Genomic DNA, 26880 nt, shown 5'->3' with positions numbered 1-26880 from the left:
ACACACACACACACACACACACACACACACACACACACACACACACACACACACACACACACAGCACAGTGTGCTACTTGGGCTGAGTAGAAGCTTCTAAATTAATCTCTAAAATCAACCAGAAATTCAGCATCAGTTCCAGGGAGCTGATTGGTTTTTAACAATGCAGCTGTTTGGATTGGGAAGAAAGCCTCTCTAAGGATTTTCCCTTCAATCACATCAAAGGCCAAAGCATCTCTATTTTGATCCTCTCCTGATCCACACTTTGCAAGGCTCTATTATTATTAATTTCCAGATACTTGATGCTTTTCTAATGATTTATTCATTCACTAAGCAGATTTTTTTTTTTTTAGTATCTGCTATGTGTACAGCATTGTGCTGTGCACTAAGGCAGACACACAAAAAATATAATGTAATTGGGGAGCCAAGACAAAATAGTTAAGTAGTTATACAAGATGACAACCAATTAACAGTCCAAAAGAATGATAAATACTATGCACTGGAGAAATAATTCTGATGCTAACATGTTACATGACTATGGGCAAGTAACTGTCTCTCTTTGAGCCTTCCAGTTCTTATGTTCTATGTTTTAAGGCATTTTCCTTCTTTGACATTCTAATGCTCTAAGGCCCCTTTCTGTTTTAACATTCTAGTTCCTAAGGGTCCTTCAAGTTCTCTTTCATATACTATGATTTGAAGAGATCAGAAAGTGACTAATGTTTGCTATAGTGATCAGAGAAAGCTTCAGAGGAAGGTGAATCTTGAAAAGATGGGATTTGGACAGACAAAGAGAAAGGGCATTCCAAGTCAGGGAAAGAACATGAAACAAAGGTTTGGAATTAGATTCTAGTACACAGATGTGATAGAATGCTATTGCTTGGTAAGAAATGCTAATATGTCCAAAGAGATCATAAAAAAGGGAAAAGATCCCACATGTACAAAAATATTTATAGCAGCTCTTTTTGTGGGGTCAAAGAATTGGAAATTGAGGGGATGCCCATTAATTGGGGAATGGCTGAACAAGTTGTTGAATGTAATCAAATACTATTGGGCTATAAGAAATGATGAGTAGATGGATTTCAGAAAAACCTGGAAAGACTTTACATGAACTGATGCTAAGTAAAGTGAGCAGAACCAGGAGAACATTGTACATAGTAACAGCAACATTGTGCAATGATCAACTGACAGACTTAGCTCTTCTCAGTAATATAATGATTCAAGACAGTTCAAAAAGACTCATGATATAAAATGCTATCCACATCCAGAGGAACTATAGAGTCTGAAGGCAGATCAAAGCATACCATTTTCACTTTTTTTGGTGTTTTTTTTTTCATTTTTTTCCTTTTGTTCTGATTCTTTCACAACATGACTAATGCGGAAATATGATTAATATGATTGTACATGTATAACCTATATCAGACTATTGACTGTCTTGGGAAGGGAGAAAAATTTGGAACTCAAAATCTTATAAAAGTGAATGTTGAAAACTATCTTTACATATAATTGGAAAAAATAAAATACTATTAAATGGAAAAAAAGAAATGCTAATATGACAAGTACAAAGAAGCATGAGAAGACATGAACTGATGCAAATGGAAATGAAGTAAAACAAGAAAAAAATATACACACTGACTAAAGCAATGTAAATAGAATGAGAACAATAAAACTAGATTTTGTGTAATTATAATGACCATATTTGACTCTGGAGATGAGAAAATGAACCTCACTTGTCTTTGCAGATGGGGGAAACTATGGGTGAGTAACATTATATGTATAGTCAAACTTGCTTAATATGTTAGTTCTGCTCAACTGCTTTCTTTAATCTCTTTTTTATTCATTGTGATAGGAGATGTTTCTTTGGGGAGGGGGAAAGGGAAGAATATATTTGGAAATGAAGGTTATGTAAACAAAAGATATCAATAAATATTGAAAAGGTTGAGAATTAGTATGATTTGGTTATGGTGGAAAACGGAGAAGAGACCAGTCTAACTAGAGAGTAATGTTTATATTGGGAATCAGTGGAACTTAAGATTAGGCAGGTAAACTGGATCTAAATGATGTAGAACATTAAAAGCTAGGGTGAAAAAATTTGGATTTTATTCTACAAACAATGGGAACCACCAGGGTTTGCTGGGCTCATATGAGCCTCACAATTACTCTTTTCTTAAGCTTCTAGCTGGCCTTACTGCATCATGGAGGAAATATTAAAAGACAAACTTTGGAAACAGTCCCCTAAAGGGGTAAGAGAGCCTTCTCCTGGTTAGAGGTATCTAGTGATGCTGTGTGTTTTTAACTGTGCGCAAAAGGGGAGGACTCTTTGTCACCAACAGAGCTGGGAATAAAGGTGGCTGATGTTCCTGGAGGAAATGCATCTTTACAGTAATCCCTCTGACTCTAACCCTAACCCTTAATCAATTCATCTCCTCATTCCGAGTCTTAGTTTCTCTAAATGGAAATAATCCTTGCACAGCCTCAAAAATTCCAGGATATGCACTTTCTTCTACATGGATACATGTTCCTCCCACTCCTGCAGAGTGCAACTCTTCTATAACTTGGTACAGTCTTTAAAACTTGCTGTGGCTGAAGGACTTATCATTAGCCTGTGGCCAACCTAAATTCTTCAGAATTGTATGAATTTAAACTATATCGGCCCTTGTATAGTAGATATGTAGGCAGCTAGGTGACACAGCAGATAGAGCACTGGACAGATTCATCTTCCTGAGTTTAAATCTAGCCTCACTTACTAGCTGTATAACCCTGAGGAAGTCACTTAACTTCATTTGTCTCAGTTTCCTGATCTGTAAAATGAGCTAGAGAAAGAAAAGTCAAACTACTCTAGTATCTTTGTCAAGAAAACCCCAAATGGGGTCACAAAGAATCAGAAACAACTGAAATGACAGAACAACAATCAGTATGGAATCTCTATGAAAGGGGTTTCTAGGTTGGTAGAATCTACTGGAGTTTGCACTCCACTGGCATAGCCGCTGAGAACTTAGGGCTACCTCGTGCCACTATGAGGCATCAGAGTAGAACTTTAGTAGAGGAAATCACTTGCTTAATATTAAAGTACTATAAAAATGTCAATATTACCACTACTGTTATTAAAGAGAGATGGGAAAGAGAAGTTGTAGATACCTCTAAATTGAAGTAGTTGGGCCTAGAAAATATAGCAGCTGATTTCCCTCCAACCATATCTAGCTCCTCATGTTGACAAGGAGGCAGCTTACCCTGCACTTTGGGACTACTATAGTCAAGAATTAAGCTCAGGGCATGGGGTAGCCAGAGATACCACCACAAAGCCAGAGGCTAATTCATCAGGGCCCAAAGAAGCTAACATATACCACCTTCTCCCACTCATGGTGGAAAAGAAAGGGAATTTTAATCAACTTTCTTTGTTCACAATGATTGGGTTAAGGGCAAGAATGTGGTAGCAGCATATGCTATGGAATGACAATGACAAAAAAAGATATGCAAGCCTTGCCAGCTCAGACAGTGGTATAGGAAGGCAGCCAGCAGGACCAGCATCAGAAACAGAATTGGTATACGGTTGCTCACTTCCATCTCCAAAGCCTGATAGGTTTATCATTCTTAAAATCATTCTGTAAGCTGGCTATTACTACATAACTTGCATTAACTCTGTCCTGCCAGGCATGGGGCTAGGCTTGAATCTGCTAGCATGAATACAGCTCTAGCATGTGATTCACAAAGTCCTCCAAAGGGAAATGTGCCCCTAGACTATGCATATCATATAAGCCTCCATTACTGAGCATACAGCTTCCCAGGCATGTATGAAAGTTTCAGCCATTCTTTAAACTAGAAGGACACAATGCCTATAGCAAACTTCCTTTCCAGATGTTGAACCCTCTATTCCCATAGAAATGCCCTGGGACAAGCACTGGGGCTTCAGTGAACTCAAGACATTCGCAGGTTAGATGCCAATCCTGAAATTCTGTGACTGCTTTCTTGTGCGGATTATTTCTCTTGTCATATTCAAGACAAGCCCCCTTGGGAAGGTGCTGGGTTTGCTCTGTGCAGACAGCAGCTCCCTGCCTGACCCATGTGTCCTTCCTTATTGTTGTCACATTATCAGCTGGTGGTTCAGGCTCCAGTCAGCTGCTCTAGTCTTGATTCTCAACTTAAACACCAGTATGATTTTTCAGGGTCAGAACATATTGCTCTCTGATAGCCTGCTGGCTGACCCTGACTTCACAGCTCCCACAGCAACCCTGGGAAGCAGCCTCCTGCTGAAGAACAAACCAAGCAACAGCTCTCAGAAGAAGGTTGCCTTGGAGTCTGATAAAGGCTCTACGGGTCTGGGTCCCAGGAGCTTTAGCTCTCAAGAAACTTTAAACTCCTCGTTTGTCCTATTGAGCTGATCAGTTTGAGGTTCCCACAGGAGCAAACTAGATCCAGAGATAAAGAACTTGGTCTCAATCTCAAGCTTCTCAAGTCATGGAGTCAGCCTGCATTCTATACTTCATCCTTTAAGTATATACCCCCTTTAAGTACATACCTCTGGACTTTTCTATCCCTGGATTATCCCCATTCTAGTCTTCCCCCATTTTTGACATCCTACTCATCCTTTCAAAGCTCACTCAAATGCCACCTCCTCCTTGCAGCCTTCTCTGATCTCCCCTAGTGAAAAGTAATTTTTTGGGCAGCTAGGTGGCACAGTGAATAGAGCACTGGCCCTGGAGTCAGGAGACCCTGAGTTCAAATCCAGCCTCAGACCATTAATACTTATTAGCTGTGTGACCTTGGGCAAGTCACTTAATCCCAATTGCCCTGCCTTCCCCCATCCAAAAAAAAAAAAAGTAATTTCTCCTTCATCTGACCCCATAACGTTTACACTCTTCTTAGTCACTCTTCATAGTATAAAGTGTACCTTATTCATCTTTGGATGTATCTTATATTTTCCCCTATTAGTAGAACCATAATTATGCTCAATGAAGTTAAGAACTATGTCATCTTCCTCAGTGCCTAGAAGAGCTTTGTACACAGTAACTATTTAATAAAGGATTACTAAATGAACAAATGAACTGTTGTTGAATAAGTAAAAGAGGCATAGATAGGATGTGGGTTGGCTGTCAAGCAAATGTTTCAGGCAAATTTCATTCACATGCTCAAAAACATAAGTAATGAGCTCTTATGACCTGAAAATACCAAAACTGCCCTTGCTCAAAGGTCCTGTACAGTCAGATGGACTCTTATTTCAGGGGATGAAACTGCCATCACAAGTCCTACACTGACTTAAGTAAAAACTTTAAGTAAAAAACTCTTTAAGTAAAAACTTTGCCAGACTGCTTCTCTCTCCCTTATCCAGCCCTCATCATCTAGAACCCTCCCAGAAGCCAACAAAAACAACCCCAAATTTCCTGTCCTTTTATTTCCCAAACACTTTAAAAGACCATTCACTGGGCTTCACCTTGTCAAAGAATATTTTGTGAAGATTACCTCCATCAAAGCAAAACAAAACAGATCACATGAATTGCTAAATAAAACTTCAATTATTTCACAAAGCTTCTACCCCAAAATAAAAGTCCCCTCTTGCTCCGATATCCAAAACACATGCACACACTACCTCCACTCTATCCCCTTCAACACTCTCCAGCCTCCAACACATCATAAAATAAATTAAAATCCATCAAAGAATCAATTATCCAGTCACAAGTCAGACTTTTTCCAAAGGTTTTTCCTCCCCTCTATTTTCAGCCTCCAAACTTTTATGCCACACATTATACCCCCACCAAAGAGGGCACTAGAATAAGTCACCAATTAAAGATTCACTAACCTCCCTCGAAAGGGCTAAACAAGTAGCTTTTTTGCTTAAGAAATACATGTAGCTCCTCAAGTTCTTGCTGAGAAGCAGTACAAGACACCTCTAAGTGGACCCTACTTCAAAGTCTTCCTAGTATCCTTCTGTGAATGGCCAAGGGCCCCTCCTTTTGTCTTTCTTTGTCCTTTTCCTTTTCAAGCTCTTCAAGTATATTTGTCCATCTCTACTTTCATGCAGGCTGACAAGCACTGAATGATATTGTCAGCCACATATATCACCATGAATTCCAGAAAATACTTTATCTAACCAACCAAGCCACTGTTTAGTCCCTTCCCCTTCTGGCTGTTCAGTGTTTGGAACCACTAAGCTGCTTCTCTCTGAGAACTCTGTGTCCACTCCCCTAATACATAGGGTCATGAAGCCCATGAAAATATGCCATTCTAAGAAAGATGGACCTGAACCACCAACAGGAATTGCTATTTATAATCCCCTACAGGAAAAAAGATTGCTTAAGTGTCAGTGAATACATCTCTCCTGGTAATAATAACCATAGGGAAGAGAAGCTCTTTCCCTTCTGTCCCTGCTTCTTCCACAGCCTCCATCCCTTCAGACATCCTTCACCTCTATATGCTGATTCTAGAAACTAAAGTCAAGTCTCCCCATTACCTCAGATGCTATGACATAACTTTTGGTTGCTGGGAAACTGAGAAAGAGGTCAGCAAAGAGTAAACAAGTCCCTAGCCCTGCACAGCATTAGGTACCCTCATCATTATCAGAGTGAATACTCTTACAAGGCTTAGTTACCCATAATCATGGGCTTGTCCAGGGAGATATGCCTGTTTCCAAGCTCCAACGGGGAGCCCAAAATAGATTCAGCTTGTCAAGTCCCAATGGGTCACTAAATTTACAGTATAGAGTTCAGTGGAGAAGATAAGATGGGCTTCCCTGCTCTTCACCTTAACCTTACATCAAGGGGACCCAGAACCAGAAGAGCTGCCTAACCATCCTTTTCATATACCCACCCACCTCCTTAGGACCCCACGACAGGATGTAGCCGGCTTCCAAAGACAGGGCACCATCCTCTTCAGAGAGAGAAGTGGAGCTTTTGCTAGGCTCAGCATCTTTCAGCTGGAGCCCCTTCCAGTGGGGCCCATCGCTGCCATAGCCAGAAGAGGAGGGCAGAACACCACTTGTGGTAAGGACACTAACAGACAAGTCACTCTGGGAAGTGGGTAGCTTGGGGCAATGGTGGGTTTCTCGCCCCATGGAAGCAAGTTTCCTAGGAGATGATGAAGATCCCCTGGGAGGCCTCTCAAATCTGTGTCTTTCTAGCTGCTCCACCAAAGGTGAAGGAGTAGACAATTCTGAGGCCGTCCCAGGCTCCACAGACCAGGAACCTGTCCAGGCAGTACTTGAAATGCTCTGTGCTCGTCCTACCAGAGTCTGATCCTCTGACGACATGCCCCTGGTCTCTGGGACTATAAGTTGGTCTGTCCTGGGCAAAGTGTTTGTCCTGTATCCAAGCTGGGTATTCCCTTTATGAACTGCAGTTTCTCTTTGTAAAGGAAGCAGCACAGCCCTGCTGCTGCAGGATGCTGTCCTCTGAAATGCCACCAGCCGGCTCACTGACTTCTCACAGTTCCTGTCTGCTGGGTTGTCAAAAAGGTGAGCAATGACAGTTGTCCCCTCTTCAAGGGAATCCCTGACCCCTCCAGCTCCTGATGGCCCATCATCTACCAGTAATTGAGCTTTTTGGATTTCCCCTTGGAACTTCTCTTTCACCTGTACAATTAGTCCTTGGCCTCCAGTCCCTAGGCTGGGGGCAGGGTCTCTAGGAAGAGCAATATCCTGGGGAGCACTCTCCACGGTTTCCACTTCTTCCTCCTGTGAGGGACTCACACTCACTCGCAACTTCTTTGGTGGTTCATTCTCTTCAACTGCTTCAGTCCCTTCTGAGGGTCCCTCCTTGGGAAATGCCTCTGGTGTGGGGGGTTTTTTCCCCCTCCACTTCCTTTTGAATCGAGCCCTCTTCTTAGGAGATATGGGAGCTTTCCCTGGAAGAGCCACTGACTCCTTTGGTTCCTTTACACATCCCAGAGAATTACCCATATCCTTCTTTTACCAAACCTCGGCAACAATGCAGTTAAGCTGATCCTGGGCTCCTGGAAAAATCCCAACGTTAGCTTCATCAGATTAGCTGTACGTTTCCAACCACGCACTACGGTGCCAATCCCTCTGATTCTTTCTCCCTCCCTGTCTCTCTCCCAGGCTCTTCCAGCCGCCGCTGTTTCAGACAGCCATCTTACAGGCTCCAAGCTGCAACAAGACACAAATTCAAAGCATCTCACTGCAGTTCAGAAATCACTTGACCTAAAAGCAGACAGAGACCGGATTGGCTGCAGCTTCCTCTCTCCAAATATGAGGTAATTGGAGCACTGCCCTCAGTAACACAAACAGAAGGCAAAAAGGAGATAGAAACAAGGGAAGAGGAGGGGAGAAATGGGTGTGTGTGTGTGTGTGTGTGTGTGTGTGTGTGTGTGTGTAGAGGGGGGGGAATGTATGAATATATGGAGGAGGGAGGAATATGGGTGAAAATATAAAAGAAGGAAAAGGAAAACAAGAAGAGGGAAAAGCTGACATGTTCAGCATGCAACGGAGAAGGAAAATCTAGACTCAACCTGGGCTAGGAAGCCTATAAACAATTAGGGAGCCCTCCAAAGTAAAAAATGAAAACAATCTTAGCTGTTATAGTAAAAGAGATAAAGACAATATATAAGGTGCCTTCAGGCTCTAAAATTCCATGATTATAAAACACTAGACAAGATACATATTTTTGGTTGTTTTTGTTTTTACCAATCTCTAAAAGTTAGATTATCCCCAACCTTGTGTAATAATTCAAGGTGGAGACTTAAGTGGAAAAAGGGAACCTATGCTTTAAGGTTTTATTGAAGCATTTCTCGTGGCTATTATAAGCCATGGATGGAAAGAGGAAAGAGAAATGGTTGCTACTACTTGATCCTTTCCCAATAAAAACACAAGACTGTTATAATGATAGTTTGTTTCCCTTTCCATACATACATACACACACATACATGTATACTTACACACACACACACACCAAAAAGATTCCCCCCAGTACTACATCTATACAGGGACTAAATCTAACAAGAGATTCAGGTATGAAGTCTTTTGGTGGAAATAAAAAGAAAGGAAATCTTTGTTTCCCCATTTGTAAAATGAAGAGTTTAGGCAGATGATCACAAAGTATTTAAGCTATCACAATGACAGCCATTTGCCCCACCCACACTAGATGATATCACACTGCAGGGGAGTGAGTGCTGATTCCAGATATCAAAATCAGAATGAAAAATCCTCATGTTTCCCAAACATGTTCTTGGCACCCCCATGCCCATGTGGAAGGGAAGCACGCTACTTACTATAGATCTGCCTATTTGTGACATTCAGGTGATTCTTCCACCCAATTTGTCCGGGACATGTATGGGACGGGGGCACTACAATGAGGTTATATGTACTTGATCCCTGCTGTGGATGCAGCCCGGAAGGTGGCCTGATTATTCCAGACTGATTGTGCCCATGCAGTAGTCAGAGGCTGCCAACCTAGCTGTCTGCCCTGAACATGTCTGTGCCAGTCTATCTACTGAATAAATTTTCTGAAAACCCACAAGCTCTTCCTACTGAAGAGAAGAGATAGCTTTACTTAAAGCAGGGACTTCTTAACACAGTCAGAGCATCTCCAGCAATGCTCCATCTGTTTCACAACTGCAGTCTGTCTGTTTCCCTAAAGCAAACCCTCCCCCCAAAGAGCTGTACTACCACCTAGTGGCCTTCATGAATTACAGCAAAAGATACAGGAAAGAAAAAGCAAATCAGGATAGGGAGAGAAAAAACTGAGGGACTCCCACCAGCCATTCTGTGCAGTTCATTCCACCAATAAGACACACCCAATAGAGCTTGGTAGTGCAATACACAGGCTCTCAATAAGCTTCTAGCAAAGACAGCCTAAAGTTGTGGGATTGTAAAACAGAAAAGGGGGTCCTGTTTTATTCATCAAATACCAACAAATACCAAAGCTGAGCAGGGAAGCAAAAGACAGGGATTTAGATCATAAGGAAACTTAGATCAAAAGGGAACTTTTTTGAGAAGTCTAATGTGGCCAAAGCACTCCTATCATGGGCCTCTTATGCATGACATTCAATCAAAGCATTCCATTTTCTTCCCAACCCCTCTCACAAGGCTGACCCTGACCTGGAAATCAAAAAATCAAGACCTCCTAGAATAATGCAACGTCTCCTAGCACATTGTACTTCCTGACCAAGCTTGAGGGGAGGCAGATTTGTAACAACATCTAAAGCTATGATCTCTATGAATGTACATCATTGGAAGCTTACAATCTCTCTGTAGCTCCTAATCTATCTGGACCTCAGTTTCCCATCTGTAGAATAAAAAGGTGGACTAAATGATCTCTAAGGTTCCCTTCAGTTCTAAAACTATGACCTTTGTGAATGTAAGCTCCTGGAAGCTTATACTCTCCGGAGAAAATTTTAAATACCATGTAGTCCCGGTCTTCCTTTTACAGATAGGGAATCAAGACCCCCAGATAGTCAGTGACTTTCCTAAAGTCAGTTAGTGATGAGCAAAGGTTGATTCTGAACTCCAATTTCTTCCTTTCTTGGTCTCCCCAACTGTTAGTGCCTCCTCCCTCTGTACACATCTCTGTATGCACAATTCCTTGTGTTGTTCTCCATGTTGTTCCCCCTCTCCGCAAATGAGAATGTGAGTTCTCTGAGGGCAGAAGCTAATTTGCCTTTCTTTGTATACCCAGCATTTAGAGAATAGTAAGCACTTAATAAATGCTTTTTAACTGGATGAACCCAGATCCTTTGACTCTTAAGTCTAATGGTCTTTCCACTATGCACAAAAAGCTGCCACTTAGAATTAGAATATAGGTTCCTTGTAGGCAGGAATCTTTTTGTTACTCTTTGTATGCCTAGTACCTACAGAAGTGCTACAGAGTACAACTTAATAAAAATTATTAAAATAAAAATTTTTAAGGTCTTTCCCAAGGCTGCTGCATCAAACTTAGATGACCCCGGGATAACTTTTCCTTGGAGCCATCCCCCAATGTTCAAACCTTAAAGACCTGGGCAATCTTTTACTGATGTCCCCTGTGCCTTTACCCTGCAATGCTGGCTGATGCTTTCTCCAAGATCAATTCATCTTTGCAAATGCCACAGAAATTTGCCCAGGCCCCAACATGGTTGATCTTTCATTCATTCAATGAAAATTTGTGGAGTTCATACTACATGTAAAACACTACACTAGATGGTCAGAGGATACAAAGAACCCTAATAAACCATTCCCAAGTTCTTAAAAAAAAAAGTTGTAAACTATTAACAACCATATGACTGTTCCAAATGTTTAATAAGAAGAGAAATGCAAATAAAGCAATCCTGAGCTTTCACCTCATACTCAGGAAACTGCCAAAGATGGCAGAAAAGAAGAAAAATCAATGTTGGAGGGACTGTGGAAAGATAGTATACTAATACATTGTTGGAAGAACTGTGACTTTGTCCAACAATTCTGGAAAACAATTTTTAGTTATGCTAAGTGAATAAAATTTAGGTGTATACTCCCAAAGAGGTCAAAGACCAAAAGGCTCCATATATACCAACAAATTCATAAATCTCTCCCCACTCCAATCTATCACCTGCATATCTGCAAAAGTGATTTTCCTTAAGCATAGATCTGACCATGTCACTCTACTACCAATAAACTCCAGGGATTCCTGATTGCTTTTAGTATCAAATATAAAGGTCTCTGACTTTTAAAGCCCTTCACAGCTTGACTCCAATCTCTTTCTAGATTCATTAAATATTATTCTGCTTCCAACACTCAAGGGTCCAACCAAATTGGACTTCTCTATTGTCTCATCTCTTAATTTTGTATTCATAATACATATATTTGTTTATTTGGTATATAATTATGTATGTACCTATTGTTTTCTCCAGGACAATGTAAACAAGCTCTCTGAGAACAGAGATTATTTCCCTTTTCTATCTCTGTATCCCCAGCTCCTTGCATAGTGATGGCAAATGATGGGCACTTGATAAATGCATGTTAATAAATGCTCTGTCTTGGGGGAGGCTAGGTGGCACAGTGAATAGAGCACTGGCCCCAGAGTCAGGAAGACCTGAGTTCAAATCTGGCCTCAGATACTTAACACACAAAAAAACTAGCTATGTGACCCTGGGCAAGTCACTTAACCCCAAATGCCCTCCAAAATAAATAAATGAATGAATGAATGAATGGATAAACGAATGAATAAATAAATAAACAAATAAATTAATTAATGCTCTGTCTTCACTTTTCTCCCCTTCTGATCTTGTCTGGATAGCTAATTTCACTCCACACTAATTCCTAATTGTCTAATTCCTTTCTATTGCCATTCATCTTTTGCTAACCTCAAACCCTGGATCATCTTCATCTTTTGCCTCTTCTCTGTGCATGCACAGACTGAACTGAGCTGGAAGAAGTCATATAACCATGCTGATTGAGAATATGATATATTCATTTTATTCAACTGTGCCCAATTCTGTAGTCCTTCCTATCTGATCACTATTTCCCTCCCCACAGAAGCTGTTCAAAACCTCTTCTCAGGATTCCTCCACCTTCCCCTCTCCCTGTCTCAGCCAAGAATCCTACTTCCTTACTTTACTGAGGAAATTGCAGTGAGTCAGTGTCATCTCCCTTTTCTCCCCTTCACATCATCTCCTCTTTTCTCCTCCTTTCCCACAGTTTCTAACAGTAAAATAGCTCTTCTCTTTTGCTCTCTCTTAATCTGATGCCAAATTTGATGGTCCTGATTGCCTCTAGGATCAGATTCTTCTGGTTAGCTTCTTAAGCACTTTACAACTTAGCCTCATTCTATCTTTTCAATCTCATTGAATATTACTTCTTCTCTGACACAATGAGTTGCTTCTTGTCTCCCTTTCTTCTTTATTTTTTGTCTATAAGGGATAGCTACGTGCTTATAGGAGGAGAAAGTAAAGGTGATAGTAAGACAAAAGAAAGCTATAAAATTAAACATTGGGGTAAAGAAGGCACTGTTGCCCCTGACCTCAAGTAGCTTATAATTATTTCAAGGAGAGACTAACATCTGTGTACAAGTCTTCCAGTTTGTCAAACCCAAAACATCCTTTGGATGAATTCTTTAGATGAGATCCTTTGGACAAAAGCTTCAAGGATACCAAACCCCAATCTTGGATAATTCCCACCATCTTCCTTACTCATTCATATTTATGTTCTGCTGAACAGAAATGGAGAAAAAAAATTTTTTTAAACTATACTGACTGGGTCCACTAAGGAATTTATGTTACGTAATCTCAAATGGGCACTCATTAAAGCAGGGCAATCCATTTGCAGTTCCCTAATCAATTAATTATCTTATTTACCACATTAGGAATTACAAATCTTTTTATCCTGTGGCACCCTATACTAAGCCCTCCTGGCTAAAGACTTTGTCTCATACTTTAAAAAAAAATTTTTTTTAGGTCATTCACCAAGAGCTCCTTTTCCTTTCCTTCTCATCTCACTCAGATGTCTTACCCTGCTTTTTACCCACCTCTTTAATCCTTATCTCACAGGAAAAGATGTCCCCCTTGCCAAGGCAAATCTCTCTACATGCACCCTTGCCTCCAAACCTTCCTGACTTTTCTAGCAAATTTCCCCCATTATCACCCCCTCTTTCTCTTTAATCTTCAATTTTCCCATATCTAGCTCCTTTACCTGCTACTACAACATGTCTGTATCTTCCCCATTCTTAAAAAACCCTCACCTATCATCCTCCCAAACTATCTTCTTACATCTCTCCTCTTCTTAGCTCAACTCCTCAAGAAAGCGAGCTAAAAGCAATGCCTCCACACTCCTCCCGCCGTCTTCTAAATCTTTTGCAGTCTTGCTTCTGAATTTGTCATTCAACTCTCTTTCCAAACTTAGCACTGATTTCACTTGCCAAATTGAATGGTCTTTTTTCCTCATTCTTCTTGACCTCTTCATCATTTGACATTATTCAGCATTCTTTTCATCTGGGTGATCTCTCTTCTCTAGTTTCCATGACACTGCTCTCACCTGGCTCTTCTACTTGTCTGACAGTTTCTCCTCAGTCTTCTTTGCTGGATCAAAAGTCTGTCCTGGATTCTTTTCTCTTTTCCCACCATCCTATTTCACTTGGTGACCTCATCAGTTTTCATGAGTTCAATAAACGTCTCTACATAGATCATTCCCAAATTTATATATTTAGCTTTAGCCTCTCTCTTGACCTTTAGTTTTTGTTTTTTTTTTATCACCAACGGGTTCTTGAACATCTCAAATTGGATGTCCTAGAAGCATCTCAAATTCATTATGTACAAAACAAAATTCATTATCTTTTCTGCAAACCCCTCTGCAAGGACAACATTCCTATTGGAATCTCAGTATTGTCCTTGATTCATCACTCTTACTCAACATAGCCAATCTGTTGTCAAGTCTTGCCATTTCTTTTTTTTTTTTAAATATCGCTTTATTTTATCTTTCCCCCCAATTACATGGTAAAACAATTTTTTTAAACTGTGTTAAAGTTTTGAGTTTCAGATCCTATCCCTCCCTCTTTGTTTCCTCTCCCCACTCCTTGACATGGTAAGCAACTGGATGTAATTTATATATTTGCAATCATGGAAAACATTTCTGTATTAGTCATTTTGTACAAGAAAACTCAAGGAAGAAAGACAGACAGAATGAAAGATAGCTTGCTTCAGTCTATAATTAGACAGTATCAGTTCTTCCTCTGGAGGTGGACAGCATACTTCACTATGAGTCCTTTGGGACTGTCTTGGATCATTGTGTTGCTGAGAATAGCTAAGGCATTCATAGTTCTTCATTGTATAATATTGCTGTTACTGTGTACAACATTCTCCTGGTTCTGCTCACTTTGCTTTGCATCAGTTCATATAAGTCTTTCCAGGTTCTTCTGAACTCATTCTGTTTGACATTTCTTATAGCACAATAATATTCCATAACAATCACATACTATCATAGCTTTTTTAGCCATTTCCCAATTGATGGATATCCTCTCAATTTCCAATTCTTAGCTACCACAAAAAGAGCTGCTATAAATGTACAATTTTTTTTCCTTCCCCCCCCTTTTTTTTTTGTCTTTGGAATATAGACTTGACAGTTTTATAGCCCTTTGGGCATAGTTTCAAATTGTTCTCCAGAATGGTTGGATCAGCTCACAACTCCACTAACAATGCATTAGTGTCCCATTGCCATTTCTATCTTTACAATATCTTTCTACTCACAGAGGTACCAACATTACAATTTAGACCCTCATCATCTCACACATGAACCACTACAATGGTCTTCTAACTGAAGGCCCTGCCTCAAATTTCTCCTTGTTCTAACATTCATTTGCTCAAGGTGCCAAAGTGATATTCTTAACATTCAGGCCTGACAATGTCACCCCCTCCTCAATAAACTCTAATGGCTCTTTATTACCTCCAGGATAAGATATAAAAGTCTCTGTGTAGCATTTGAGTCCCTTCATAACCTAACCCATTCATTTCTACCTTTCCAGTCTTCTCATGCTTTGTTAACCACTCCAAGCACTCTATGATCCAATGACAGTACTGTTCCTCAGACAGGACACTCCATTCCTGATTCCATGCCTCTGGACTGGCTACTATCCACTATGGCCTGAATGCTCTCCTTCCTTACCTCCACCTCCTAGATTCCATAGCTTCCTTTTAAGACAGCTCAAATCGCACCTTATACAGGCAGCCTTTCCAGTTTGTACAAATACAAATACATACACATATTCACAGAGTTATCTGCATGACATTTCCTCAATTAGAATGTGAGCTCCTTTGTCTTTCTTTCTATCTCAGCACTTAGCCTAGAGTCTAGCACATAGTAAGTGCTTATTGATTGGCTGCTGACTACAGAAGAGAAGACTTATAGGGAGGGGGTGGATAGTATACCTATGCTTCAAGTATCTGCAGAGTTGTTAGGTACAAGAGGGTATTAGGTATTACTCAGTCCTAGAGGGCAGAAATAGAAGCAATGGGTGCAAGTTGCCAAATGGCTACTTTTGGCTCAGTGTAAGGAAAAACTGTTGAACAATGAGAAGCATCCCCATTTGGAAAGGGCTGGATCCTCTCCACTGAAAGTCTTCTAGTAAAGGTTAGATGACCACTTTTTTGGAGGGGAAGAGGCGGAGGGGAGAGGGGGTAGGGAATGCTCTAGAGGAGATTCTTATTCAGGTACTGATTGAATAAGATGCCCTTTGAGGTCTCATCCATCCATCTATTTCTGTGACTCAGATGTTCAAGAGAGAAAAAGAACAGTAAACCACACATTTATGCATAGAAAGCAAAAGAAACGTGTTCACACATAGTTTGAAGCAAGGCAGGAAGACGGAAGCCCCAAATCATCCTTTGTCATCTAGCCAAACAGTTCTTTAAGGAAACCTATTTGCAACAGGCTTCTGGCCACCTGAGTAACACAAGAAACTGCTAACTCACTCAGAGAAGCAAGGGGAATAGCAGAGACAAATTGTAAGGAAGGTTCTAGGAAGGGAATCCTGGCTTAAGGGAGTCCTCTGCAGGAAAGATATAAAAGGGCATTCTAGGAGGACTGTGTCAGCAGCACAGAAGGGCCATTGTGTGTCCTATAGATAGCATGGGCTAAGGTTGCCTATATTTCATTAGGGAACTTGTACCTCGGTACAGATGTGGCTCAGATGGACAGAGAGTTCTAACAACTAGAGGCCTGTATAAGCAGCAGCTTTTCTGATGAATTTTTCAAGTTTTCTTCTTTCTCAGCTGCTGTTACCCCACCCTTGAATTCCCAAACAAAATGTTACTTAAGCAGCTCAGGGTTCATTCTCTTATTCTCTGGCCCTGGAGTTTGCCTTCTTGGAGCCTAAGGGTTTAGTTGCTGTCACAATAGGGAGGGAATGAGGGGGAGACAATGGTTGCATTCTCTGGATTTCATGTCCACAATGGTCACCCCCAGTGAGGGCAGAAATGTGGAGTGGAATGTCTCTTGAAATCTCATCTGTTCAGTTGAAAATCCCAGTGAGGCATCTCTAGCCCTCTGGGGAGTTCCCAACAAAGAACCTTTGTCTAGCTTCCCAGGACATACTTGAAAACCTCTAAAGAATATTACCCCTACATCTAACCCAATAGATGGCTGGACAGCTCCTTGGAATTTTAAGAAAATCATCCCATTGCCACAGTGTAACAGGTGTCCCTGTGCATATTTTCCTACTTGCTATTCCTATGTAACATGCCCAAGGAAAGCTAACATGGTTCCCATAATTCCAGCTTCTCTTCACAGAAGGAGTGTATCATCTTACCTGTCCTACCCACTTCACAAGACTGTTGTCAGGTAAGCACTTGTAAATCTCAAAGTGCTACTGAAATGTGAACTGCTATGATGATGATGATGATGATGATGATGATGATGACTACTACTATTACTTCAAGTTTTTTTTATTACTTCCTATTTTTCCTTCACTAGCTCTATAGCTTATTCTTCACTTAATCAGCAGGTGGCATTATTCTCCTAGTTGTTACAGCACAGAAAAAACTCAAGGATGCAGAGCATGGGCCAAATTTGTGTGGCTTGTGAACTGTTTTAAAATGACACCCCTTGTGTATGGCTATCCATACTGTGCACCACTACTGCTGTGTGTGATACACATCACTTGACTCCTATACTTGTAGGATCCGTGATTTCACAGATTGGTGATTTCACGGATTGGTTCTTCCAAAATGGCCACCTCTTCCAGACCTGAGTATCATAGGATCTCAGAGTTAGAGCTCTATAGGACTTCAGAGGTCAACTAGTTCAAATCCTTTATTTGAGGTGAAGTGACTCACTGAAGGCCACAATAGTATTAAGTGACAGGCAGGCCCTGATTCTAAATCCAGCATGCTTTCCCCTGTGCCTCTTTTATGTAGCATTCATTAGTTGGTAAAGCCCCCCAAATTTGACCTCTAGTGGCCAACCCTACAGTAACAAGGTTCTCCCTACAGAGAGGACAGACTGTAATATATGTATCTTGCCTAGCCTATTGCTGAGGCTTGATTCTGGCTTGAGATAACCTACTAAGAGCCTGGGAGGGTTATATAAGCAGGTTATATAAACCTGCTCCAACATTCCAATGGTCTATGATCTCACTGAGGTGAGTGATCCTCCCAAAAAGGTAGAATTCTATCTATCAATGCCTGCCCATTCTGTATAATTCAACAGGAGCTTCCATAAGCTTGCCAGAGAGATAAGATTAGATGTATCTCACTTAAATTTTGTAACGAGTTGCAAAAAACCCCCCAAAAAACAAAAGTTTCTTGCCTTAAAATTAGATGTATTTATTAAAGTAACATTAAAAAAATATCCTTTATTTTACCCCCAACTCTTTTGCATTCTAGGAAGGTGCCCACTTTGCTCTACTTATTCTTCCTCTGTCTATGGTAGAATCTTTCAGACAAGATGCTGAGAACTCACCCAGACTTCTGATTGCTGAGATCAGTCCCTGACAATTACTCGATTCCTCAGCTTGCTCAATTGTCTGCTACTATGAGGAAACAGCACCCACAGACAGATTAACCTGGTATTGAACAACTGGGAATTAAAAATATTTTCTAAGCAATGGCTCTGGGCCAACCAGGAGTTGAAAAGGCAGTTACAGACAATGCTGGACTTTACAAATAGAAATCAAAACATGGAAGGGAACTGTGGGTTCTCCACAGGTTTTTTGAGACACAGGCAGACACAGGGATAGTAATCATCAATAGTAGTAGCTCTGTCTGAATGAGGGCAGTGACATGGCAATGCTGTTACCACTTCTCACTAGATGCCACTGTACTGAGGAGGTAGGGAGATTTCAAAAGATTCTGTTTAGGAGCCTATGTGCACACCAGACACAGAGATACTGCAGCCAATTAGATTAACTGTAAGATCACTGGAGGTAAAAAAAAAAATGCTATGTCAAAGTAAGTTTATTATCCTAACTCATCCAAAATCAACTTCTCTCCCCATACAACACTCTCAGAAGTCCCAAGAAGTCTGTCTAAACAAAGAGAAACTTCTAATAATCTGGCTGCCAATCATAGGGCAAAAGCACAAGTAACAGTGAAATCCCCAATTTCACCAGGCAATTGGCTGAGATGTTCAGAGCTGTTTTCAGTGCCTTTTTTCTCCAAATTGCTACTAATCTTCTTTCCAAATCAGACCCTCCCCTATCCCAATACACACACACACAGACAACCCTCAACCCCCAATGATCCTCTCTGTTAAATACAACAAAAGAATTTCCACTGAAAACTGATTCCCAGAAGGCAAACTTACTTGCTTTCTTCCTCAGGCTGAGCACAGAACCAGACCCAATAAGAGTCATATCTATAGCCCTACCTGGAAATGCAAAATGATGGTCCATATCAGGCCTAGAGTCAGCTTGGGGTTCCCGTCCGTAATGTCATCATTGCGAATGTTCACCAATTTTACCTGAAAGAGAAGTACAAGTGGCTATCAGAACCTTGACACCAGTACCTTCTCACAAGTATTGTCAGCCTGCGTCAGCCTGCTTCCAACCTCCTGTTGCCTTTATCTCCATAATCTTATATTTTCTTCACCTGCTCCTACCTTCTTGACCCTTTACTGCTTCTCACTTAAGCCTCTATCCCTCCCAATCTCTACAAACCGTTTCCATACCCCATCACCCCTTCCCCACACATACAATGAAAGTCAATCCTATTTTGGGAGTTAAATATTGCTTTATCGCCCCCTCTTAATTTCTCTTTTGCTTCTTCTTTCTTCCTCCTTTCCTGAACTAAAACCAGGAATACTCCCTAAAGGACAACCCCTGAAGACCATGTTCACAAGAGGTCTTATTTTCGCCATGTTCCTCAGTTCGCTCAGTCAGCATAAGTGGAATAGGGATGTATTTTTTTTTCCTGTTCCCCAGTGTCATTGCCAGTCCTGGTTATCTTGACTCCTATTTCTCTGCAAGTTCAAAATAGCTACACACTACCAGTACCCTTAAACAATCATAGCCTGGCACTTTTGTCTTCTCTAACCCAAAACCTAACATCCAATTTGTATTCGCATCTCTGCCTTAAAGATCTCTCTCTTCACCTTTCTCACCTATCCTTCCCTCCTCTCTGAGGCTGACCCTTCAACCTATGCTCTTGATCCCATTTACTCCCATCTCCTTAGGAACACTGCTTCATTACCCGGGAGCAATAAGAACAATGAGAAGAAACCTCGTATATGAGAGGCCACATGACATAGCAGGGACAGTAGCAGACTGGGTATAAGTGACTGGATTCTAGGTCTAGCCCTACCATTAATTGTCTAATGATTAAATGACCAGAAGCAAGGAATTTCATGTCTCTGGGTTTCAGCTTCTACATGCGGAAAATGAGAGTCTAAGGCCAGCAAATTTTAATTTCCTATGGCTCTAAAATTTTCATCAATGCCTCCCTCACATCTTCAATATCTCTCTCCATTGGCTCCTTGGCACCTATTAACATTCTTTGGGTCTTTTATCTTGAAAAAAATCCCAATACGCTACTCTTTCAAACTACAATCCTAAATATTTCTTTTTCAATCACCAACTTCCTTAAAGACTAGTCTACATACACATTTGAACATCAGGGATTAGACTTGTTGCTTGACACTAGAGAAAAGAATCAGATACAGTTGTTAGAAGTTTTGGAAAAGTAGATTTCATCATAAAATAAGACAGAGCTTCCTAACAGTTAGAGCCATCCAAAAGTGGAATGGGCTGTTTTGTGAGCTAGTGGGTCCCCATTTAATTAAGGTCTTCTAGGGAATGCTAAATGATCATTTGCTGAAGATATTATAGAAAAGATTCTTAGCCAGGTATGGACTGGTCTGGAGAACCTTAATCTGAGGTCCCTTCCAATTTTGTGAATCTGGAATTTATCATTTTCAGGTCACCATGTACTAGATTTGGAGTAAAGGATAATCTAGATTTGAATTCCACCTCCAACACTTTCAAGATGTATGACTGTGGGCAAATCATTTAATCTTACTAAGTCTCAATTTCCTTAGCAATAAAATAGGATAATACTTGTGGTACTTATTTTGCAGGATGATTTCTGTAAAGATCTGACAGGATAAAAAGCTTTGTAAACCTTAAAACATTATGTAAGTACTAGCTATCAACAAATTTAATGGCCTCTTCACAGCCCGTGGCTTTATTTAATCTCACTACAGCAGTTAATCCTGTTCACTCTCTCCAATGGCTTCTGGGGACAGATAGGTGGCTCAGTAGATGGAGTACTAGGCCTAGAGTCCAGAAGACCCAAGTTCAAATCTGACCACAGATATTTATTAGCTGTATGACTCTGGAAAGTCACTTAACTTCTGTCTGCCTCCATTTCCTGATCTTTAAAATTGAGATAATAAAAGCAGCTACCTCCCAAGGCTGTTGGATCTAATGATCAAATCAAATCAAGGTTGTTGAGGTCTGCTGTCTCTGCCTTTGAAACATTTCTTGAATATATCCCCCTTCTCTTCTCTGACATTGATCATTTTCAGTTATTGTGAAAATACTTTTCATACCTCAAAGCACTACAAAAAAGTGGAATAATAATAGTAACAGCTTATTCTCAACTACTACATCCAGTAGAATATCCTATATGTGGAAATATATGACAGTAATGGGAAATCAAGAGAATACACATAGAACATAGTTGTAGCCCCATTAATAAACCTATGTTTTGAAATTCAATTGCATAAGGGCTTTCTTTATCAGTCCTCTCCATTCTCAAACATTTTTAGGAGACTTCTAGCCTTTGCACCAAGACTACAAGATTTACAGTTGGAATACATTTCAAGAGATCATTTGTCCAAGTCTCTTGCCATAATCTCATATACTTATTCACTGTAGGATCCAGGATTGATAGTGATCGATTCTCTTCTCAAAGATTTCTTTCTTTTTTTTTTTTGCCTTTTGAAGGGCAATTAGGGTTAAGTAACTTGCCCAAGGTTACTCTGCTAGTTTTTTTTGTGTTAAGTATCTGAGGCTGGAACCGAACTTGGGTCCTCCCAACTCCAGGGCCGGTGCTTTACTCACTGCACCACCTAGCTGCCCTTCTCAAAGATTTCTAAGGCAGCTAGGAATAATACAGAACTGGCCTTGGAAAAAGGAAGACCCAAGTTCAAATCTTACCTCTGACCTATACTGGCTGTGTGACCCTAGGGCAAGTCACTTAACCTGGCAGGGAGCTTAGTACCTTTCTAAGATCATAATTTACCCACATTAGTAGATGGAGTTTCCTATTATACAAATGAAATCATATGTTTAGTCTGTATTTTCTATGGATAGGGTCTCTAAAACTTGATAGCTCATTGTAGCAGTTTTTAAAAATTCCTACAGTAAAAATCTTTTCATAGACTTCTAGATTAAGACCAAGAAGTGACCTTAGAAGTCATCTATCTATTCTAATCTCCTCATTTTAAAGATAAAAAACCAAAATTCAGTTTTTTGCCCAAACCACTCAGTTAGTTAGAGGCAGTCAGTAATAAAAGCTGGGTCTCAATTTTGGAAGCAGTGTTCTTTATACTATACTTTTACTATCTCTCTTTTTTAAATAAGTTTAATGTATCTCTCTCTTTTTTAAATAAGTTTAACGTATCACTTAATCAATAAACCAAATAATAGATTAAAGACTTATTACAGAATAATACAGCATCTATTATTGAAAGGATGCTGTGTTATGAATTGTGGGAGGTACAAAAAGGGTAGAAAAGTAAGAAATAGTAAAGTGTCTATTGGGTCTAATAAGTCTATTAGATTGGCTGGAGAAGAAGGTTTGTGTTGGGGAGCAATAAAAGATAAGGCTATAAAGAGGTTAGGGGCTAAATTATGGAGAGTCTTAAATGCCAGACTAAGAGGTTTAGATCCATTTCCTCTTGTTCAGTATTCCATAGACATAAAGCATAACTCATAAGGAATACACTTCTTGATTCTTAAACACACACAGACACACAGACCTAAACACCTTTCAGATCAGACCATTGAAGGTATAGCTAAAGCAGACCTTAGAAACCAATTAATCCATCCCCCTTCATTTTACAGATGAGAAAGCTATGGCCCAGAGAGTCTAAGAGAGTCATCCTATTTCTACAGACACTTGAAAACAGTAACTGAATCACCCATTGGCCTGCTTATCTATAGTCTAACCATCCCAATCCCACAAATCTTTCCTATAGGGCCCCATTTTTTAATTCTTCTATTCCCTGTTTAATACCATTATCCCTCTTCTCCAATTTCTCTAAATCCTTTCTAAAGGTTAATGATCTGACACCGTACATGATATTCAAAAAGAGGTATAACTATCATGGGATATAGTAAAATAGTATTTGTGAATATATGGGCATGATATGATCCTATGGCAAAAAGCAAAACTTTTAAAATGCCATTAAAAATCTGCAATAAAAGAATTAAGGGCTTTTAAAAATCAGGTCTGAGGAACTATATTGCTCAATAAACATAAGAAAGCATTTGCCAGTCTTTGAAAGTCTATCCAACTGTGGATAAGCAGACTACAGAATATCAATTTCAAGCAATATAATAATAACTAATCACCACGAATATTTGGAAGAGAAGAAATTGCTTTCTTTTGACTGGGAAAAATAATTTGTCAAGAAGCACCATGGTGCTATTGAAAGGGTGGAGTTAGAAGAAACAGGTCCAAATCAATGTATACACTACCTGTGTAAACTTGGACAAAGTGACTTTATACTTTCTTACTCCCTGATTCAGTTTCCTCATTTGTAAAATGAGAGGATGGGCATTTAAGTCTGATTTCCCCATTTCTTCAAACAACCCAACTGCACATAGCTCAGCTTCCAGGCAGGACAGAGCAGGAGCCTCAGTTAATAAAGGTACAGAAGTCACCTGTGTCCTGGAAGACTTAAATGAGTAGGCCTTACTCACTGAATTGAGAGCAAGCACATCTCATCCTTACTGTCTGCTCTATCGAAGGATCCCTAGCAGATACCTATATTCTATATGGATGCTATAATTGATGCTGTGTAATGAGAGAATAATATTGCTATATTATGAGAGCAAGGCTATGTAAACATTAAGCAATGATAACAGGTTGTGCCCATATCTAAGTAACCACTAAACTGGAAAAGAGACTCACCAGTAGGGTTGCACACAGAGATTAGCAACTCATCCATCTGTAGTGAGAGCCACTAGGTGGTGCCACAGTGCACAGAGCACTATGCCTGGAGTCAAGAAGACTCTCCTGAGTCTGGCTTCTGACACTTACTAGCTGTGAGACCCTAAGCAAGTCACTAACCTTTGTTTGCCGAGATTCTTCATCTGTAAAATAAGCTGGAGAAGGAAATGGTTTAAAACCACTCCAGTATCTTTGCCAAGAAAACCCCAAGTGGGGTCACAAAGAGTTGAACACAACTTGAAAACAACCAAAAATCATCTGTAGTGATATTTTCTCCCAATGATTCCCAGAGAATGAAACTAGGCCACTGTTTCAGCAACATTAAAAATATATTTGTTGATCCCTACTCTAGAACCAAGGGTACTTGAAGCATTTTTAAACCTCTAGAGGAAGCAATCTTACCTGCCGTTGCTTCAGGAAGTCCAGAGCAATCTGTACATTCTGCAGTCTGTGAAAACGCATCCTGCCCTTCTCTCGGGGCTGCAATCAGAAGAGAGAAGAACTTTTAATCCTGCCTGCTGCTCTAAATTAGATCCCTTTACTCATCATTTCAAAAATTAGAAACTAGACTGGAAAAGAATGGATCCTTGCTGAGCCCTTTGCTTCTGAAAATAAATTCCTTGAAGAAAAGATCTCTGTCTTCTCCAACAGCCTGATCCCCAGCTCCATTCCCACCAAATAATGCCTAGGTTATTGCCATGCACATCACAAACACAACATATTGTCATTGTTGGTGTTAATTCTGTGTATCAGCCTCTGCTAGTTGTTTTATGTGCCTGAATTTGGCAAGCTATGACTCTGGATCATCTTTTCCTATTGTTTACAACAAGAAACCTCCTTAAATGAAAGATTTTTAAAAATCTGTGTTAAGAGAAGGGTGGGAAGATCTGGTGGCACACAACAAACTGTACTACCATGCCTTATTTTCTAGGAAATGATGGGCCCTGGCAGATGGGGACTGTATACAACATACTCTAGAATAGAAGAGCAAGTGAATGTACCCAGGAAGGGAGAAAGAATTTAGGGAGAGTGTGGTAATCAATCTCCTGGAGCTACAGGAGTGGCAAAGACAACTTCTTGTTGCTGTGTGAAAGATCAGTGGGAAAAAAATCTGAGGCACATTTCTGACATGCTAACTTTTATTTGTTGTACATAATACCCAAGAAAAAGGGTGTTTAAGCCAGGACCACAAGCCTGAGCATCATGGCACCAAAAGGGTCACAGGGAAGATATCCATCCCACCACAGAAGGAATTTATTTCTCTAACTATACTAGGTGACACAATGGATACAGTTTTAGACCTGGACTCAGGAAGACTTGAATTCAATTCTGGCCTCAGACACTTACTGTGTGACCCATCTGCCTCAGCTTCCTCATCTGTAAAATGGGGATAATAACAGCACTTTCCTGCTAGGGTTGTTGTGAGAATAAAATGGGACAATACTAATAAAAATGTTTTGTAAAACTTAAAGAACTACATAAATGCTAGCTATTATTATTATTATCTAATCTATCCTAAGGCTAATTAATATTCAACTAAAATTGAACCAAACCTTCTTTTATTTATTTGTTTTGCTTTTTTTGGAGGGCAATTGGGGTTGACTTGCCCAAGGTCACACAGGTAGTTTCTGTGTTAAGTGTCTGAGGCCAGAGTTGAACTCAGGTACCCCTGACTCCAGGGCCGGTGTTCTATTCACTGAGCCACCTAGCCGCCCCAGAAGTAGGAGTCATCATAGGAAAGGCTTCAAAGACCAAGGTGAGTATTTTGTCTTTTTTTTTTTTGAAGGTGAGAAGGCAGGGCAGTTGGGGCAGTGACTTGCCCAAGGTCACACAGCTAATAAGTGTTAAGTGTCTGAGGTCGGATTTGATCTCAGATCCTCCTGACTCCAGGGTCAGTGTTCTATTCACTGAGCCACCTAGCTGCCCCCAAATCTTCTTTTCCGATGAGGATGCACAGAACTATTTAACTCTGTAACATTTTTCATATTCATACTCTTTTACCCAAGTCAGGAACAAATTCAGAGCTGCTTTTATTCTACCAATACTAGACCCCATGCATCCCTCCTATTTAAATATATCTAATTAGCCCCTATGTGCCAGTTTGATGCTAAACAATAACCTCAAGGAGAGTAAGTGGATCTGTTTCAGGCATCTGGTCAGAGAAGGTAGGGTCCAGATCCAGTTAGGTTAACTAATTGGAAAGGGAGATAATGTAGGGAGGAATGGGGGTGACAGGAAAGAAGAGAGGAAACAGATAATCCTCTCCTTCTATAAAGTCCTCAGAGCAGGAGAGAGCCTGGGGAACTCTGCAAGGGTGCCAGAGATTCCCTGGGCAAAAGGATGTCTTCTAGGTTATAAGAAAGTATATAGAATTTTTCTAGTAGAAGCCTCTCTCTTACCACCTCAGTTTGGGGAGTCTGAATATGACTCAGGTAAAAACAGCCCATGAAATATAAATTCTGGAGCATGGAAATTATGATCAAACAGGAGAAAAATTGGGTTCAGGGAGACAGTGAGTAGCATTGGGCTGCTTATGAGATGTTTGTTGCCTGGATCCTATTTCCAGAAGGGGGTGTATTCTCAGTTGAGCAGGGTCTGAGAGCACAGAAGGCTCCCACAGTCTCTCCAATCTCTATACTTATGACATAAACTCCTCCACCAAAATTCCTTACATAAGACCACCCTAATAACATGCAAGGTTAAATCTGTGTTGTCTTACCAGCAAGGCTACAGTCAGGATTGCCCAAAGCTAAGCAACTCCATGCAGTAAGTGGTTGGCAAACAACAGGTTGCCTTTGGCAAAGACAAAGGGAAGGGTTTCTTTTC

General features: G+C 40.4%; 2 protein-coding genes across 12 annotated transcripts in view; both read right to left on the bottom strand.

Annotated features, from left to right (window-relative positions):
• Positions 1 to 26880, bottom strand: part of MACF1 (microtubule actin crosslinking factor 1) — a 410697-nt gene that overhangs the window by 212023 nt on the left and 171794 nt on the right. For all 11 annotated transcript variants that reach the window (XM_069068000.1, XM_069068006.1, XM_069068005.1 and 8 more), the window contains 2 exons: positions 24457 to 24534; positions 19247 to 19339 (listed from right to left, as the gene is read on the bottom strand). In XM_069068000.1, coding sequence (XP_068924101.1) covers positions 19247 to 19339; positions 24457 to 24534 — 171 coding nt within the window. The remainder of the gene's footprint in view (positions 1 to 19246; positions 19340 to 24456; positions 24535 to 26880) is intronic.
• On the bottom strand, positions 6103 to 8422 carry LOC138146255 (uncharacterized). The gene has a single exon (XM_069068010.1). It carries the CDS (start codon positions 7883 to 7885, stop codon positions 6740 to 6742), a length of 1146 nt encoding a protein of 381 aa, XP_068924111.1. The 5' UTR covers positions 7886 to 8422; the 3' UTR covers positions 6103 to 6739.

This window comes from Petaurus breviceps, unplaced genomic scaffold (genome assembly GCF_028583685.1).
Source record: "Petaurus breviceps papuanus isolate PSGF00001 unplaced genomic scaffold, PetGlider_PUasm1.0 90760, whole genome shotgun sequence".
In the NCBI taxonomy this organism is placed as follows: domain Eukaryota; kingdom Metazoa; phylum Chordata; class Mammalia; order Diprotodontia; family Petauridae; genus Petaurus; species Petaurus breviceps.
Note: the sequence above shows the minus strand (reverse complement) of the source record. Positions and strands in the feature narration are given on the sequence as shown.